General features: G+C 38.2%; 1 protein-coding gene across 2 annotated transcripts in view; it reads left to right on the top strand.

Annotated features, from left to right (window-relative positions):
* SND1 (staphylococcal nuclease and tudor domain containing 1) overlaps positions 1–20952 on the top strand; it is a 402857-nt gene that overhangs the window by 310792 nt on the left and 71113 nt on the right. For both annotated transcript variants that reach the window (XM_072147568.1, XM_072147569.1), the window contains exon 17: positions 5160–5348. In XM_072147568.1, coding sequence (XP_072003669.1) covers positions 5160–5348 — 189 coding nt within the window. The remainder of the gene's footprint in view (positions 1–5159; positions 5349–20952) is intronic.

Below are 20952 nucleotides of genomic sequence, written 5' to 3'. Positions count from 1 at the left end.
TTATTAACTCATGGTTTTTTTTATTAACTCGTGTATAAGCCGAGATTAGGTTTTTCAGCACATTTTTTGTGCTGAAAAACTCGGCTTATACACGAGTATATACGGTATATATATTTATATATGTGTGTGTATATGTATATATATGTATGTGTGTGTGTGTATATATATGTATATGTATGAAATACAGCAGAAAGGAAACCACTGTATAAAACTGAAATCATTAGGGAGGTACAGCAGAGGCTACTTTATTGCTGCCTTATTAGGCAGAACCATACAGAACTGTGTGGTAATATGACATGAGCCCTAATCTTAGAATTATCGGAGATGTTGGAACCCTCAGCTTAGAGCAGCAGAGAAATATAATATAAAATATTGTAATGTATTTGCATCAATTTTAAATGTTTTCTCCTTTTCAAGTGGAAAAGACTGAACCTGTCTCACCAAAGCATCCGTGTTATGTGTTACTCGGCAAACTGATTTCATATGTAAGAAAAGTTTCCCTGACTGTCAACCTGTGTAGTTAAAAAATAAATAAATAAAATAAAATGGATCTGACAGGTGAATTTTACTGTCCTGTCATACAGGTGAATTTGATGGAAGGGAACATGAGCGCATTGTTACATAAGTTTTATATGAATTACAACAGGAGATCCCTGATGGGTCTCCCAGGAAAGACAGTGTGTCCTGCTTACACTCACACACACTCTTACAGGGAAAATTGTCAGTCGCTCAGTTTACATGACTCTTATTGTCTCTTTTAGATTTTTTTTCTGAGGTTTATTCATAAATAATGCTCCAAAACATTTATTTAGGGCAACAGAAAAACCTTCAGAATGTTCCTTTATAGTACCTACTTATTTATCGCACTTGGGTATGTATCCGCATATTCACACATTCCACCTTCGGTTTGTTGTTTGTTTAGGATAATTGGGCATTTCAGTTAATGTCATATTGTAGGTGGATGAATTTATTTTTCAATGTTTGTGTTCCTAAACTCCTAAATGATAATAGGGTTGAGATAATTTCTTAATCCAGCACTTTAGACCGCTCGGACATGCTACCACACTCAGGTTGAGATTATTTCTAACTCCTGAATGCTTCATATTTTCTATGAATATAAAAGATTTCATTACATGGGGTGAGATGTTACTAGTCAGATGGTCTGACCTGATCCTCACGGACATTCTAGTTTACTAGACTGTGATAACTAGTCCCATTGCCTTTAATTGCATGCTTTCAGTTTTGCGTCCACATCCCTTTACTTTAAACTTTGGTTAGAAACCAAAGTTCCCCATCGTCATCACTGAAAAAGCTAATGTGTCATAATTTTTTTTTTTTAGCTGACTTATTGACTGCTATAGTCTTGCTTGATCCTCTTGTATGGAAAAATATATGGCGGGTTCTAAAAATGTTTTCATTGACAATGGATCAGTGGGAAAAACTGTAGCAACACGCAAAGAAAACAATGGCTCATGAAAATCACTGAGCCCTTAGATGCTCAGTTCTCAACGGGAGAAACACCTGAGCAAGGAGCGAAGACTATATTATGTGTATATGTTATAAATACTAAGGTGACAAAAAAGAAAGCTTAAGAATATATTTAAGATTATTTTACAGTTTGCAACTATGAAACACTTTGGAAGAAATCTAAGCAGTTATCGATCTTTGCTGTGGCATAATCACAATTCTGAAATGTCACAGCTTGGAGATATTTTGTTGGATATTGACATTTCTTAAAAGCTATAGTTTTCCACCTTGTATGTTGCTATAATTAGTAATACGCTATAGACGCTGCCACTGTTACTAACAAGGCTAAAACCATTAGTACAATGTAAGACACTAAGTACAACGTAACTTTTACCTGCTTTATAGCAATTGTCAAGTTATCATATTGCACCATTATAAGGAAAGGAAAGTCATGCTCTGCATGCATGCAATAGTTTGCCTTTATTAACTAACTTTACCACTACCTTTTTCTTCAAAAAAAAAAAAAACTGAAGCCTAGGTTTCAGTCCATTGGGTCCATTCGGATTCTCACAGCATTACTATTTAAAAACATGGAAAAAAAGATCATGGCCAAAATATCAAACGAGAAGTGACCTACCGTATTTTCCGGGCCATTAGGCGCACCGGAATATAAGGCGCAACAGTCCGATGCGCCTTATATATGTAATAATTCCATATATAAGGCGCATCGGACTATAAGGCGCAGGGTCGGGGGCGTGGCGGAGGTCCGGGGGCGGAGCGGAGACCCGACGGGACGCGACGCCGAGAAGAGACGCGGAACGCGGGGAAGGTGAGGGGGAGGTGGAGGAGGGCAGAGGACCATACTTACATAGGTCCCCGCTACCGGAGACAGCAGATCTCCAGCGGGAACTGCAGACCACGCGGCAGAAGTTGTTTGTGCCGCGTGGTCTGCAGTTCCCGCTGGAGATCTGCTGTCTCCGGTAGCGGGGACCTATGTAAGTAGGGTCCGCTGCCCTCATATAGGGCGCACCGGACTATAAGGCGCACTTTGGATTTCCAAGGAAATCCAAGGCTTTTAAGTGCGCCTTATAGTCAGGAAAATACGGTACTAGATCAGTGTTTAAATCCTTCCTAGGTTGAAGTGGGTTTTTCATTTAGCTCGGTCCAAATTAATTAGGATATCTTGGCATGTGTTATTCCTGTCTAATTATTTCACCCTGTATCATGTGTCTTCCTTAGCTTCTGCAGCTACAGGATAAAGATTAATTGCTTTACTGTATCTGTGGCAAGGGCGATAGCTCCTGATATGTCATGAGCATTTGAATCTAACTGTATTGATTGTCCTTGGCTTCTGGAACCCAGCTGTCATAGGTAGATATAAGTTTTTTTTCTAGGCCAGTAGGACAAAGTCAAGTCTATAAAGTAAACGATAGGATTGGCCTGTAACTTGATCTTATTTAAAGGAAGAAGTGTTTAAACAGAGACTATATCTTCAAGTTGGGTTTCCATGTACTCTTGCTGGAAATGCTCTGAAACTAACTGTGTGCATTTTTGCGTAGAATTAATGCTTGATGGCATTCATTGTAAGAGTATATTCAAACAAAGTTCTCCTCTTTCCAAAAAACAAAATATAGATTAAATGATTTGTATCAAATTGAGGTTGGGGGGTAGTGGGTACAGATAAACATGGATAATATACAAACATATGAATTTTTATGGGCGCACGAGAAAAGCACACATTTGTGTGAAGGTAGACACACCCTGGACTATCATGGCCATGGCTAGTTGCGAAGGTCTTCAATTTTCCCTACTGCCTATTAGGCCAGACAATCTGGCAATATGTCTGGGTCAGACCCTAACGCGAAACCTGAAAATACCCATCAGGTATGCTCATTATGCTTATTAACCCCTTACCGACATGTGACATAATAGTACGTCACATGGCGAGTGCGGGTGCATGGAGAGGGCTCACGGGCTGAGCCCTCTCCATAGCCGGCAAGTCTTTGCTGCATATTGCAGTGTTTTCCCACTGATCGCCGACGGTTTTCTGAAGAGCCGAGGCTGCTTCAAGTTAACCTATTCATTACAATGTGTTATCAGTACATCTTAATGAATGAGGAGTAAAATCCCCATATACTGCTATACTGTAGTATAGCAGTATATGATAGGATCGTACAGACAACCTAGGGTTAAAATAGTCAAAATAAAAAAAAATAAAAAAACCCAATTAGAATAGAAAACCTAAAAACTGAAATCACCCCCCTTTCCATAGAACTGATATAAATATAAATAAACATTAAAAATCATACACATTGGGCATTTTCAGACATGTCGATGTCTAATTTATCAAAATATAATAACTTTTTTTACTGCGTTTAACCCCGTAATGGAAAATAGGGCCCAAAGTCAAAATAGCACTTTTTTGCCATTTAAAAAAATAAAATTTTTATAAAAGGTGATCAAAAGGTCATACAGTCCTAAAAATAACATTGTAAACGTCATCAAAAGCCGCAAAAAACTACACCTCCCAAAGCTCCAGAAGACGGCAAAATCCCCCCCAAAATTTTTGTACAGGTGGTTTTACATTTTGTAAATGTATGAAAACGTTATAAAACCTATACAAATTTGTTATCCCTGTAATCGTACCGACCCAAAGAATAAAGTAGACATTTCATTTGGGGTGTACAGTGAAATCCGTAAAAACCAAGCCCACAAGAATATGGCACAAATACGTTTTTTTTTAACCAATTTCACTGCATTTGGAATTTTTTCCAGCTTCCCAGTACACGGCATGGAATACTAAACACCACCATTTTGAAATGTAATGTGTTACGCAGAAAATAAGCCATCACACAGCTCTGTACATGGAAAAATAAAAATGTTATCGATTTTTGAAGGTGGGGAGTGTAAAATGAAAACGCAAAAATGAAAAAGGGCTGTGGCGATAAGGGGTTAATACTTGTTTATCCTTACGGTGCTTCCACAGTTTCAGGTTTTCATATGCATTTTTTATGTCCAAATCAGGACAGTAGTGAAAAAAGAGGAGGGTCTCTAAATTATTTGTTCTCACTCATTATGATCTACATCTGCATGTGACTTCAAACAGTGGATTGTGGAGTTAAATGGATTTTCCCATTCTGGCAATTTAATGTTGTTGTTTGTATGATGAAGAATCATGCAATTTTCCTATAGACTTTCTGTATCAATGCCTCATGGTTTTCTGGATCTCTGCTTGGTGTCATTCTATAGAAATCTCCTGTGTGTACTTCCAGTGGACAAAAATCTGTCCAAGGTTACACAGGTGTGCGGCTTGTTACAGTCACAGAGTAATGAGAGCTGTGGGTTATAATGGGCCGTGCATCTGTGTGACCATGGTCAAATTTCTGTCTACTCGAAATAAATAAACAATGAAGCTTTCCATGGCAGGGCAGCCAGCAGAGGTCTAGAAAACTGTAAGGAATGGATACAGTGTATAGTATTGGAAAATTGTATAACTTTTCATAATTCAAACAATATTTATTTGCTGAAACGGGAATACCCCTTCAACTTCTAAAGACAAGGTTCTATTTAACTTGTTCTAATCTTTAAACAAACCTAGATTCTGGATTCTGGTCATGATTTTACAAAGAATGACCGGCATCTCAAGTGATAACTAAAGCATAATAATTGGGGTTTTTTTTTCCTTTTTTCAGGTGGAGGTGGAAGTGGAAGCAATGGATAAGGCTGGTAACTTCATTGGATGGCTTCATGTAGATGGTGTCAACTTGTCAATTGCTCTTGTGGAACATGCCCTGTCCAAAGTCCATTTTACTGCAGAGCGCAGCAACTATTACAAGACTCTCTTATCTGTGGAAGAAGCAGCCAAACAAAAGAAAGAAAAGGTAGGTGCATGTTTCCAAGAACATTTTCAAGTGGGTTTTCAGAAATCCAGACAGTCGTGTCTCTCTTGTACAGCTAGGTTACTTTGCCACATGTATGATGTTATTATTACCCGACATAAACCCCAACACTTATTTCTAAAATTAAAAATGTAAAATTAACTGTTGCAACAATTGGCCTAAAACCTATTTCATAGGAGCATGTTAAACTTTAAAATAACGTTTAAATATCAAAACAAGCAGTCCCCGACTTGGGAACACTCGATTTACAGATGACCCCTAGTTACAAACTGATCTCACTGGGACCTTTGGTGAAGTTCTCTAGATGCTCATAATTTAGTGAACTTTGATCACAGAGTGAAATGATCAACATAAGAGTGATGAAAGGTGTCTTCAGTGAAACCCAAAATTGTGAATATCCTATTGTCACAGGGACGAGAAAATACTTTGTGTATAGTTACACTTACAAAATATACCAGTTTCAATTTGCATACAAATTCAACTTAAAAACAAACCTATCTCATATATAACCCAGGGACCACCTGTATAGCTATAACCTTACAACCATCTAACACTCGTATTAATGATACAGACAGTAGATAAGAAAAACCCTGTTGCATAAATATGAACACCGTTTAGTTTTCCGATTGTTCTTATGTTGATTTGTGCAATGTTCACTTGTGGTTTCTACTTTTCTTGGAGGTGACAGGAGACAGGAAATCTGTAGTACCATTCTAATCTCCGACAAGCTGCTCCTGTGCTTCTGTAAATCCCATTTCATACAAATGCCTGCTTAGCGTTCTAAACCTGGTTAAAAAGGCTAAACTCTGCATTTGGGAGTTTCGACAGATGTTGATATCTTTGAGAGAAAAAAAAAGTTAAAGTCAAAGATCTAATAAATATTTACATCAATTAAACCAGTTATTGTAGGATTATCGGAAAAAGCTGTGTTTTAAAATGAGTTGCTGAGTCCTATGAAAATCGAGAGATTATTAAATTAGCATAGTGACCCTTTGCTGTCCACATAAACATGCATTCTGCTTCTCTGAAAGCCAATCAAAGTGATGGATTTATGGTAGGAGGGATGCAGGCTGAAGGGACGTCGGATGTTGAAATGTGTATGGAAAGGACATGGCAGTTTACAAGGGCTATGCTCAAGAGTCAATCTTTAAAAGAAGCGAAGGTTTAGATGTAAGTGGACTATACAGCAGTTTTCAATACACTTTAGAACATTAAGCAGTATTTAAAGGATATCTACCATTTAATTTTATGCATTATAAGCCAAACACATCTTGAGAATGATGTAGCTACACTGATGCAGAAACATATCTTATTTAATCCCCGAACTGTGGTTTTGTGGTTTTGCTGAAAAAAACAATTACAGGCAGTCCCTGGATTATGTGCAAGATAGGTTCTGTAGGTTTGTTGAATGTGTATGGAAGTATATTTTATAATTGGAACCCCAGCCAAATGTTTTTTGGTCTCTGTGACAATTGGAATTTAAAAATGTTGGATTGTCATAAGAACCAGGATTAACAATAAATCTTAATTGCAGACACCTTTGATAACTATTACAGCTGTTTATTATAGCATAGGGCTTAAGTACAGTAAAATATCAAAATCCAGAGGTCTGTTTGTAACTAGTGGTTGTCTGTAAGTAGGTGACCGCCTATATTAAATTATGATAATGAGGCTCTGCAGCTCCTTTGACTTCTCTGGCGCTTTATTCTCTTACCCTAATTATGCACTGCTTCAGAGAAGGCTGTATTCACTGGATGAAGTAATCAATAGCTGCACCATCCCCTCAGCTGCTGTGTAAGAGTCATCCTGTTCAGGTTGATTAGTCCCGTCTGTGCAGCTCTTGAAGCTCCATGTAATGTGCTCATGTTGGAAGCCTGCATGCAACCCAGCTTTCCCAAGGTCCTGAATTTTAAAATTGTTTTTTGAGCAAAACCACTCAGTTCATGGATTAAACAAGATATGTTTCTGCATCAGTGTAGCTACAGCATTCTCAAGGTATGTTTGGTTCACAATGTATAAAAGCAAATGGTAGATTTACTTTAAAAGGGGCAGGCCTGAGTGCATGTTCCATATGTGTCCTTTCCCATTCAAACATTTTAAATTGTTTAATTTTACGATAGTAAGATAGGTAAAGGGGCTCTTCCTATCACTTCAGGATTCTGTTGGTAGACAGGATCTTCGGTAACGTAACATTGACAGTGCACTCTGGCTACATCCTGCAACTGATGGCCCACCCTGGATCGGCTCAGAGGAGAAAAATACATTTTAGTTTTATATTGTTTTAAGGGCAGCTAAGATCGCTAATGCAAAAACACAGTGTTTATAGGCAACAATTTATGTAGCTATCTACAAGGAAGGTTGTAGGCAATGTGATTTAGTCATAGTAGTAGTAGTAGTAAACTAAATTTGTTGCCACTCTTAGGTTATTCCTGAAAAGCATTGACCACTGTGTTTTACTTAATTTTTTTTGTCTGCTAAAACTGTCCATATTGTACATATAAAGTAATTTAAGTCCTTCACGAATAATTGAGGATGCAAAGGCAGAAGAAATGGTTACACTTTGTAAAGCCACGAGTGCAATTGTATAAAGTAATAGGGTTAATATTGACTGTCCACCACAGTAGATCACACTGCAGTATAGCATGATAGTTATTTTTGTGTAGCTTGTCCAGTTTTTATACTGTTAATGTTCTGAACGTTGGTGTCCTGGAGTGATCAGTGTGCCTTTTCCCAGTAGCGTGCAGTCCTTGCTTATGATATAAAACTCATGTATTATTCTGCCTGTAATTTCCAGCTTTAAACAGCAGAAATCAGCATTTTTCTATAACTGTTCAGCCTGGAAGCAAAATGTCAAGTTTAGGAGTTCTGTTCTGCTGAAACACATAAACTTCTTTGTCTTTGTTGTTGTACACTGCTGTTTACCAGTTAGAGCCTATGATCCTGTATATCTATTATCACGCTTCCTATGTGCCATCAGAATTATGAATGGGTGGAAAAGAGAATTGTTAAACCCCAAAATAAGTGTTTAGGTCATTCCACTAGCCTAATGTGAAATCCTCGCTTTGACCGGGGTCTACACATATGGAGCCATGTTACTATTGTAACAAGTACATCTATGTGGCTCAAAGGGGCTTTAGGAGATCTGGTTAATTGAAAGAAAAGATCAATACTCACATTAAAAACTAATTTGCAGTCTTTTATAGTGAAAATATATCCTTTTGAAAGGTCATCACTGGCACTGTGATATAACTTAACTCACACCTTGACAAAATTGCTCTGTTAAATCCCAGAGGTTCGGCTTTGGTCTGGATGCATTTCAAAAAACACATGACTTGTCTGTGCTGCTCACTCCTCAGCTCTCAGCCCCCTCCTTTGTCTTCCAATACAGCTCCTCCCTTTCCCACTGATGTCAGCTCAACACACTCACTGTGAGCTCAATGAAGGAGCAGGAGGGAGGAGCTGTACAGGAGCACAAAGGTGGGCACTGATAGCTGAGCAGTCTGCAGCATGGCAAGTCACATGTTTTTTGAAATGTATCCAAACCAAAGCCCAACCCCTTGGGCTACACAGTGGATTCTGTCAGGGGGAAAGGTAAGTATGAACACATAATTATATTGTAATGCAAATGCCCAGAGAAAGCAAAAGGCTTATTTGTGATGCAGGTGTAATAGGCTTCTGCAATCTGTCTTTAGGAAACATTAGGTCCCTGTGACCGGTTCCCTTTAATGCTAGTTTGTTATACAAGATGTATATGATTTGATTTTGTTTTTGAATATTTCAAATGATTGACCACATCATATAGCGAAGAATGTATTTCGGGGGTCTGTGTTCTCTCACAAAACCCTATTATAACCATGTAATGAAGGAATTATAACCATGCAATGAATTGCAGAATAATTGTATCAAAGGGTCTGTGCTGTCGGCATTTGGACCCCCATAGAAAAAGGGAATCTGGTACAGTATTAGTCTGCACTGTACCCTCATACCATATTTTTTTTGCTGTTTGGATTTATGCCATTATATTATGTATATAAGCGGTATGTAAATTGTGGTGTTTGTGACTTTTATAATGACAAACCAATAACTCTGAAAATATCATCGCAAAATCACACATATAAAAATGTAACAAATTAACGATTTACATGAGTTTAACATACCCAGTATCATATCACACATTGATATGCAGCTATTCAGTTGGTCAATAACCATCCTCCTACCCTTAGCCCAAAAAAGCGGGGGTACGGGGATGTGGGTTGAATTTAAAAAGGAATGATGAAATGATGAGGCCGCTACCTATCCTCATCTAGCACACACTCAGAAGGTGGTAATGTCAGATCAGATGCTCTGGGAATAAAACAAGAGAAGTCATGCAGAGCAGACAGCTTGTGTTTAAACAATCTATAATTAGTGAGAGCTGGAAGGATGGGCCACGTGGCATTGTCTGCATCAAACCTGATCTACCTCTATGTAAATGCCAAGTTGTACACATTTACTGTCTTTACAAGATCCAGGAAATATTTGGTTAATAAATACCTCCCTCCTACACATGGTTTTCCATCTGGAGTGTTACAATCACACATTGCACCAAAATACCAATACTGCAGTGTGACCCCAGTAATTTATTAGGAAAGTGCTTTAAAGGTTCTCAAGGGGAAATGTATATAATTTAGAATATATTCTTGTACTACAGTTAGCGGTGGTTGCCAAACATCTGTGTCTACTTACATTAAATAAACTTAGGTCTAGAGTTTGGCTGCTTTCATCGGCTGTATAATGGCTACATTTATTGACACACTCTGGGGATTTTTATTTTCCCTTTTGAAATATTTCCATGGTGTCCAGGATGTTACCAGGATGCAAGTCAATGTTATCATATTTGGTGATTTCAATCTGATTATTCGGGGAATGGTTTGGTTTAATAATAAACTGCGTGAGCAGAAGCCCCACAGGGGGGAGCACAAATAACTGTGACATCGACTGATTTTATGTTCTACAGTTATGATAGAAATGACAGCACAGCCCTCTGACTGTATAAGCTTAGATTTTGTAGTAGGATAGTCAGTAGGATTATCACACCAACATCCCAGCAATGATTTCTTACAGTGATACTTTCCTGATACATCTCATGATAGGACCTTAGTAGGCCAGGATGACATAGAACTAGTAACTTCAGTGAGGTTGGCTAAGGCCACCGATATTTGCTGCAGTTGGTCCTGTGACTTTCTATACTTCTGGCCCAGCCACCATTTCCAGGGAACCAAAGACAGCAGTCAGCACTACCATGGAATTTAAATGCCTAAATGGGGTGTGTCTCCCCCCACAATCGGCACACCCCACAGCAGTCCGATCAGAACCTCAGGACAGTCCATAATTGGAGATTGTAAGATCCTGCCACACAGGCCTAAATAAAGGCTAAGATGTTTTAAAATTAAATAAAATCAAATGAATAAGAATGTCCCAAAGCCCATTTTACATATATAACAGTTACACACAAGTCCTTAATGATCCGTAGAATCAAACGAAATAATTACTGAACTCGTAGGATGAACGCATTACAAAAGCAATTGTAAAAACGCAGTATAAATTATGATTTTAACCTATGTTGCCCAACAAAAAAATGCAATAATAAGAGATTAAAAAAAGTTATGTACTGCAGAAGGATACTAGTATTAAGAAGCTCTCAACCAGCTCTGTAGACAAAATATAAGTCTTACACCTCGTTGCAAACCATAGATACGCTGGGTACGGAAAGTATTTCGAACCCTTAAAATGTTTGACTTTTTTTTCTCATTAATGTACACTCCTGACAAAAAAAGAAATGTAGATATTTTTGCTAATTTATTAAACACGAAAAACTGAAATATCACATGGTTATAAGTATTCAGGTCAGGGCTCTGGATGGGCTAGTCAAGAATGCTTTGCTTTGTTATTGTAGCTGTGTGCTTAGGGTCATTGTCTTTTTGGAAGGTTAACCTGTGGCCCAGTCTTAGGTCCAGAACACTCTGAAGGAAAGATGAATGTGGCCAAACAGCGATATCCTGGATGAAAACCTAATCCAATTGCAACCAGTCGTGCTGTCTCTACAGCTGAAAAATATCCCTATAAACACCCCATAGCACCATGCTGCCACCACCATGTTTCACTGTTGAGATTGTATTTGTCAGTTGATGGTCAGTGCCCGGTTTTCTCCACACATACCGCTTACAATTAACACCAAAAAGTTTAATCTTCGTCTCATCAGACCAGAGAATCTTATTTCTAATAGTCTGGGAGTCCTCCTTGTATTTCTTTGCTTACATTGAGGAGAGGCTTCTGTCGGCACACTCTGCGATAAAGCCCGACTGCTGGAGGCTGCAGTGATAGTTGACTTTGTAGAACATTCTTCCATCTCCCTACTGCATCTCTGGAGCTCAGCCACAGTGATTTGGGGGTTTTCTTTACTTCTCTAACCAAGGCTCTTCTCCCACAATTGCTTAGTTTGACTAAATGGCCAGGTTGAGGAAGAGTTGTGGTAGTCCCAAAATAACTCCATTCAAGGGTAATGGAGGCCCCTTTGCTCTTAAGAAACTTGAATGCTTCAGAAATTATTTTGTAACCTTTGCCAAATCTCTGAGCTTGTTGGGCAGTTCCTTAGACCTCTTGATTCTCATGGGCTCTGACATGCACTGTGAGCTGTGATGTCTTATATAGACCTTTTCTGAATCAAGTCCAGTAATTAAACATAGCTGGACTCCAATGAAGGAGTAGAACCATCTCAGGGTGGAACAGAAGGAAATGGACAGCATGTCAGTTAAAAACAAGTATCACAGTATCACTTATGGCCTTTTTTGGATCTTACCAATTGGCTGCAATGAAATCAATAGTTCAGAGGGGTCTGAATGCTTGAACTAATTTTCTTTTGCAAGTTTAGAAAAAGGTAAGAAAAAATACCTAAATATGATATTGCCGTACTGACCCATAGAATGAAGATAACATGGTGATATAATATAGTGAACACCAAAAGAAATGTCAAAAATCAATTACAGAATTGACCTAATTTCTACTCCATCCCATGAAAAAGGTAATAAATTTTCATCCATCTGGCATTGCCACCTAAAAAGGGTATCAATGAAAAATAATTCTCATCCTCTATTCAAATTAGTTGTGATCTGTCTGAAAAGGAGATAATTTTGAATTTTGAAAATGGGCTAATTCTTAATGTACAAACTGGCTCCGCCGTGAAAGGGGTAGAGGTAGAAACAGTGTATGGAGAAAATTCCTCCTGCTTACCCGGACAATATATATTTATAGTTGCTAGTAATTGGGTAAAACAGAAGATTCTATGCAGAGTGTTGTATGTATTCTGTATTTATACATTTGGATTGCTCAGTTAATCATGGACTTGACAGAGATCTGCATGAAAGCTCCTGCAACCAACACCAGAAAAGGACCTAATTTATGGAGGGTATTGGAGTCATGTAAGCCATAGCTTTTATGCAATAAAACTGATATACAGTGTTAAAATAATAAATCTGTGTTTTAGGGATGTGGTGTGACCATGGATAATGATTTAATGTTGTAATGCAAAAGATTAAAAAGTGTATTCTCTGCCACAGACTAGTACAAGGCAGAAGCACAGCTTGCAGATTCTATTTTTGTGCTTTCCCTGTGAATGTACCAGGAGTAGGATCTACCTTGTAACCTATTTTTTTTCCCAGACATTAAATTTGTTATGAAAAATTACAGGCTCTGTTGGAAGCCTTTGGTCTTGGCCATTAAACCTGAACATGACATTTATTTACTTTAAAATGAGCCCAGCATTAAGTGCAATGAAAAGGATGGGCTCTTGGTGTAGAATCATGCTAAGATTTGGTTGCTATCTGACATTTTAAAACTGAAAATGGCTGTGATGGAGGGTGCTCTATTTATTCCCTGAAAATGTAAGTGACAATTTGCTGAAAGGACGGCTGAGTCGGCTTTGCAGAAGTTTTATATAGGGTTTCAAGAGTTTTGACTTCCAAAAAAGTATGTAAATCACATCCCTATGATCTAGCTTACATGTTGGAAACAAGTATAATTCCAACACAGACTATTTTTTTTTTTTACACATATGGAGGCTGCAATTCCCATGAAGCAGATGGAGGGCAGTGAGCTCCTTGCTTCCCAACGATTAAAAAAGCTCTGACATAGGTGGAACTTCAGGCCCCTTTCTACCCCTTTTCCTGCATATCAAGCTCACGGTCACAGTTATGAATGAGGATAATGTCAAATGGCCCCCACATAGACTGCCACTACTGTAGCCAGGAAGGCTTGTCAGCTACTTCCATCCTTTCTTTTTGCCCTGTAGCATGATTTAACAGTGATATTCTTAATGAAAACTTGATCCACAGTGCTCAGAACCTCATTCTAAACTGTAGATTTACCTTCCAACAAGACAATGAAACTAACTACACAACAACAGGTATTAATAGGTGAAAATAATCTACAAAGAAAAATGGCACAAACTTCGAAATTCAGGTGTGCAGCCTTTGTAATATCATATGCAAGAAGACTAGACACTGTAATGTGGGTGCCATGGTTCTTCAGCTATTCAGCTAGAATTTTGTATTAAAGGGTTTGCCAGTGAAAGAAAGTTCTCAAATTTTAATTGCCTAGTGAAGTTTACACAATAAAGATAATTTTTGACCCATTAGTTTTACTCAGCCCCTATATCTCAGTGATGGCCATTGTAAAATGGCCAGTGTGAGCGGGGACTCTCTAAGCAGAAACTTCATGATTCCTCTGTTCTATGAAATGCTGTTTTCCCGCAATGGGCTTAGATGATCAAGGTTCAGGTTTACCTACACTTTGATTTAGCTTCTGTACATTCTACTAGTATCTGCCACACAGAAAAAGAGCAATGAGTCATCAGATGGACATAAGACACAATAACTCCTCATCTAATCAATAAAATGCAATCAGCACTGCTATGTCAGCCCCTCACCTGAGATCCAGAGCTTATTTTGTTTGTAGAGCAGCAGCTCCTGTTTCCTCTCGACGCTGCTAGAAAAATGGCTGCATCAAAAAGTGCCTGTGTGTGTAGTGTGCTGTCTGCCTCATACCCTTCCTCCTTCTACTACAATGCAAGATGATCGAGAGCAAATTGTCCGACCATACTCAGAAGATTTACGGTCTGATCCAGGGACAACCAAAATTGTAAACACTAGGACTGATGGAGACAGGTTGGAATTATATCTGAGAAATGCTCTATTTTTGTTAATAACATTGAATGTTATTTTAGTATTCTGAGAATATTTTAGAATATTGTCATTGTGGGAATACTCCTTTAATTTCAAGACAGGGCCATAACATTAAAAAAATAAAAAAGTGAAGGCTGAAGACCCCAGGAAAATACACATGATAGTCCAAAAATCTAGAGACTTTGGCTTGTATACACTAACACTAATACACTTGTATACACTAATTGCTATAATAAGTAAATACAAAAGTTAATTTAATCCTAAAATGGTTGATTCTTTATGGATAAATTGAATCTGAATATTTCCTCTCCACTCAAGATATTGAGTAGTCATTGTTATTCACATTGTACAATCAGTACCGTGTCTAATCACTTTCATCATTTGTAATAAGATGAAGAAACCTTACAAGAGCTTTTTGCTAAATTAATTTTGAGAAAATGTTGATAAAATAGTAAAATGCTTTGATCTTCATTATCCAGTCTCATAGATGTTGTATAGTATATATGCTGCATGTCTGATTTTGATCCTGGAATTGGAAAACTAAGATGAGTGTTTCCATGCAAACAGTAAAAGGTTATGAACATTCTATACATGTTCATAACTATGTGATAATATACTACTTTCTGCGATTATAACCAAAATGTTCCAATTCAAAAATTTTCATCCCATTGATTTCTCCCAAGAAGAGTTAATGGTAAACCTATTTTGTCAGACTGTTCACTAAAAAATGGAATGACATTTTGGGAAGGTTTGCCTTTTTAGGTTATTCTCTCCCCTCCTATACTGATCATTTACTCTCCATTCATTGTTTAGATGTGTCCATAATATCAATGAATTATCTGCTCATGAAATTAAGGAAAAGTGGGTAGATGGAAAAGAGGAGTAGAGGATTAAGATGCGAAGGATACAGTGAAAAACAGTGGCCATCAGAGTAGTTACCCTCAGCGGTTTTGCGAAAGAGAATTCAAAATATTAGTATCATATATAGTACATATCAGTTGAGATCATATTCCCTGTTAAATTCTCGGGGTTCCAAAGTCTGTAATGTCTGAATCCAGAACGCTTCACGTTTTTTTTTTTAAGTATCTGGATTGTGCTCCAAACATGTCTGGTTTGTGGAACGTGTTCCAATACTTGTAATCTTAGTTGAGAAACACAATAACCATCTTAAAATGGTGTGAGAGTGTAGGTAGGAGGTTGTTTGTCTGTATGGTGGACTTATGTTTACTTATCCTTTCGCTTACTGTCTGTGTGGTTTCCCCTATGTATAGTAAGCCACATGGGCATTTGAACCTTAGGGGCTCTGCCAGTCCCACCATAAACTGCAATACTACTACCATATTTCAGTATGGGGGATTTCTAAAAGAACATGTAAAATAGTCTTTGATGGTACTAGTGGTAATGATGATAAAAGTCTTGATGGTAATGTGCAGGTGATAGGATCCTATCACCTCTGATGACATTAGAACATTGAGCGCTAGGGTTGGCGTTAAGAAAATGACTTTCCCCCAGTCCTCATCAGGCCACTCCCTGTACCTTTTGCAGAATACCAGTCTGTCCCTGATGTTTTTTCTGGAGAGAAGTGGCTTCTTTGCTGCTCTCCTTGACACCAGGTCTTGGTCCAAGAGTCTCTGCCTCACAGTGCGTGCAGATGCACTCACACCTGCCTGCTGCCATTCCTGAGCAAGCTCTGCACTGCTGGTAGCCCGATCCCGAAGCTGAAACACTTTTAAGAGATGGTTCTGGCGCTTGATGGTCCTTCTTAGGCGTCCTGGAGAATTTTTGGCAACAATGGAACCTCTCTCCTTGAATTCCTTGATGATGCGATAGATTGTTGACTGAGGTGCAATCTTTCTAGCTGCGATACTCTTCCCTGTTAGGCAAGTTTTGTGCAGTGCAATGATGACTGCACATGTTTTTTTAGAGATAAACAGGAGAGAAACAATGATGCCAAGCACCAGCCTCCTTTTAAAGTGTCCAGTGGTGTGATTCTTACTTAACCCCTTATGACCGACACTATTTTTCAGCTCAATGACCAGACTCGATTTTTCAAATCTGACATGTCTCACGATAATTGGTTATAACTTCGGAACGCTTTAACATATCCGGGTGATTTTGAGAATGTTTTCTCGTGACACATTGTACTTCATGTTAGTTGTAAAATTTAAGTGATACATTTTGCATTTTGTTCTGAAAAAAAGTGAAAATTTGGAAAAAGTTTGTAAAAATTCTTCATTTTCGAGGTTTGAAATGTTCTGCTTTCCTGACAGGAAGTAAAACTACCCAAAAAGCTTGATAATTAACATTTACGGGATGTTTTCTTTATGTTGGGATGATATTTTATGCGTCCTGTCGTTTTTCTAGGATGTTATGACGTGCAGAACTTTAGGTGCGATTTTTTTTTTTTTTTTTCATTTTCATGAAAATTGCCAAAACTTACATTTGAGGGACAACTCGGCTTTCAAGTGACTTTGAAAGGCCTAAATAATAGTTAAACCCCATGAATTACCCCACTATAAAAAGTTCACCCCCTCAACGTATGTAAAACAACTTCTATTGAGTCTATTAACCATTTAAGTGTTTCACATGCGTTAAAACAATATGGACCTGCGATTTTAGAAACTTTTTTGAATTTTTTTGGAAAATACATTAATTTAGGCCAAAACTGACAGTTTCATAATAAATTAAATGATGAAATGTTCTGCAACGTTTCATGCCCAATTTCTCCCGAGTGTACTGATACCCCATCAACTGCTGTATGGGCGCACGGCCGAGCATAGGATCAAAGCAATGCTATTCACAGCAGATTTTTATTGTCACATATTGTACAAGCTATAAATTTTACATTTTTTTGGTAATGTGAACGTATGAGGCTTATTATTTACGGGATGAGATACAATGTATGGATAATTCATTTTGGGGGATCTGTAGCTTATTCATGAGATTTTACTAACTATTTCAAGGGGGACACAAACAGAATCATGAATTTTTATTTTGGATTTTTAGCACTTTTCCCCCGTCACCGTAACGTAAAAATATTTTATCTTTAGTCTCTGTTTCACTACGATTGCGGTGATACCTCATTTATATAATTTTTCTCATCTTTGCTCAATTTTACTGAGCAAAACCAACATTGGAGAAAATCGGATTGTTTTTACTATTGACAACTGTTCAGGGCCATAACTCCTGTATTTTTCTGTTGTCAGATCTGGTTGAGGGCTTATTTTTTGGGAAAAGAGTTGTTCTATTCAGTCGTATCAAATTAGGGTACGCAGCTTTCTTTGATCACTTTTTAGAACATATTTTGTGATGGTGTTTGAGGAAAAATTGGATATTGATTTAGATTTATTGTACAGAATAATACGGACGCGGTGATACCAAATATGTACATTTTTTTCTTTTTTATATACTTTATTTGCATTATATGTGCAACTGGGGAGATTATGGGACTTTTATTTTATTTATTTAATTATTATAAAATGATTTAATTTTTTTATTTTTTTTTTTAAACTTTTTTTTACATTTTCCATCCTTTGGCTTGAACAAGCCTTTACACTGCACTACACTTGTATTGCAGTGTATATACACTGTATATACAGTGTATATACAGCCGGGTCCTGCTTGGAGGCGGAACCTGGCAAGTAGAGGAGCCGGAAGCCTCGGGTCACTCGTCGGACCCGGGGACAGTGGCAGGAGGGATCGGATCCCCCGTTAAGCAAACCGAGGGGGGTGTCCGATCCACGTGGGACACGCTTACACGCCGCGGTCATGCTTGATCGCGGTGTGTAAGGGGTTAAACACCACGTGGGACACAATTATACGCCACGGTCATGCTTGACCGTGGCGTGTAAGGGGGTCCGATCCCGGATGTTAGTGCCGGGTTAGTGCTGTGATATCACAGCCCGGCACCAGTGAGACCCGGTGTCCCGAAATCATCTTCTGATGCGCCGCCGTAGAAAGGCGTCGCTTCAGAAGAAGTACCCTTAACCCCTTAACGCTGAAGCCACTTTTCACCTTCCCGACACGGCCCATTTTTTCAAATCTGCCCTGTTTCACTATAAGTGGTTATAACTTCGGAACGCTTTAACATATCCAAGTGATTTTAAAATAGTTTTCTCGTGACACATTGTACTTCATGTTAGTTGAAAAATTTTGGTGGTATGTTTTGCATTTATTTATGAGAAAATCAGGTATTTGGTGAAAATTTGGAAAAATTCTTGATTTTCAAACTTCAAAATGTTCTACTTTTTCCATACATAGTCATAACCGCAAAAATACTTAATAACTAACATTCACCGAATGTCTTCTTTATGTGGACATGGTTTTTTATGCATAGTCTTATTTTTGTAGGATGTTATGGGGCTTTGAACGTTAGGTGCGATTTTTCACATTTTCATAAAAAACTCAAAATCCTGCTATTGAGGGACCTGCTCTGGTTTCAAATCACTTTGAGAGACCTAAATAAAAGTAAAACCCAATAAATTACCCCATTATAGAAACTATACCCCTCAACGTACGTAAAACAACTTTTATGAAGTTTGTTAACCCTTTAATTGTTTTACAGGGGTTAAAACAAAATCGGATGCAATTTCGAAAGGGAAATTATTTTGGCTAAATTAATGTGTTTTTCAAAAAATGTACAAATTTTCAGTGGATAAAATACCAAAACGCTCCACAAAATTTGATACCCTATCCCTCCCGCATATAAAAATACCCCATATGTGGTGGTAACCTGCTGTATGGGCACACGCCAGGGCATCGAAGGGGAGCTGCGCCATTCAGAGCAGATTATGCATTGTCACTTTTTATTGGCTATACACTCTTTATTTTTTGGGCAATTTGGACATTTAAGGGCTTATTTTTTGCAACATGAGATGCACTTTACAAATACTTCATTTTAGTGGGTCATTAGCTAATTGATTTTTTATTAACTCTTGAATGTATGGGTGAAAAGAAAATTGTCAATTTTGGTTTCCTTTCTTTTTTTGATCACTTTTTAGAACATTTTTGTGCAGAGATTTTATGAAAAATGTACATTTTTGGTGTGTTTTTTGGGTTTCGTTTTTACAGCGTTCACCAAGCGGGTCCAATAATGTTTGAGTTATTGTACCGATTGTTACGGACGCGACGATACCAAATATGTGTGGTTTTTGGCGATTTTGTGTTTTTCTCCCTTTATTGCATGTGTATAGGGAATATTTGTGTTTAGGGGACTTTAACTTTATTTAATTAATTTTATTCAAAAATGTTTTTATTTAATGTTTTTAACTTTTGTTATTTACTTTTATAGGTAAGCTTGAAGAAGTGATCCACGGATCGCTTGTTCAAGCTATTCTTCACATTACACAATGTAATACAGATGTATTACACTGTGTAATGTAACACACTGAGCATGCTGTTACAGCCGGGTCCTGTTAGAAGGCACGGACCCGGCTACAGGAAGGAGGATCGCGCAGCCACGGGCACCAGCAGTCCCGGGGCTGCGATCGGAACAGCGTTCAGGAGCCGGGGCCAGAAGCATGACGTAATAGTACTGCATTTTGCGGGAACGCACCTCCCGCGATGCAGTACTATTACGTCAAATGTCGGGAAGGGGTTAATGACCACCGTAGAATCAGATACGGCAGTCATTAAGGGGTTAATCATGACAGATTGATCTCCAGCCCTGTCCTCATCAACACCCACGCCTGTGTTAATGGAGCAATCACTGAAACAATGTTAGCTGCTCCTATTAAGGCAGGCCTGCAATGAAGTTGAAATGTGTTTTTGGGGAAAAAGTTCATTTTCCAGGCAAATATTGACTTTGCAATTCATTCCTGTTAAAGGAAACCTACCATTTCAAATGGTAGGTTTAAGCTGTAAACACCGAGCACCAGCTTAGTGCTTAGTTTCGTTAGTGTTTAAACCGCGGTATCGCGGTTTTAACACTTTTTAAACTTTATAGCATAAACTGCTTCGGTGCTGCGCGCGCCTACATAGGAAATGCCGCAGGCGTTGCGCGCGCACGGTCGCGCGCAGCGCCGAAGCGGCTTCTGCTATAAAGTTTAAAAAGTGTTAAAACCGCGATACCGCGGTTTTAACACTAACGAGACTAAGCACCGGCACCAGCTCACCCTGAGCTGGTGCTCGGTGTTTACAGCTTAAACCTACCATTTGAAATGGTAGGTTTCCTTTAAGCTTATCACTCTTTATAACATTCTGGAGTACATGCAAATTATATGCCATTATAAAACCTGATGCAGTACACTTTATAAAAATTTAACATTCATTTGTGTCATTCTCAAAATGTATGGCCATGACTACTGTTTGTAAATTGCAAAGTATTAATATTGTACAGGGCTAAAGGGAGGCTCTTACTCACTGTGACT

This window comes from Engystomops pustulosus, chromosome 4 (assembly GCF_040894005.1).
Source record: "Engystomops pustulosus chromosome 4, aEngPut4.maternal, whole genome shotgun sequence".
Taxonomy (NCBI): domain Eukaryota; kingdom Metazoa; phylum Chordata; class Amphibia; order Anura; family Leptodactylidae; genus Engystomops; species Engystomops pustulosus.
The sequence above is the reverse complement of the archived record's forward strand: the minus strand, read 5'-3'. Positions and strand labels throughout refer to the sequence as shown.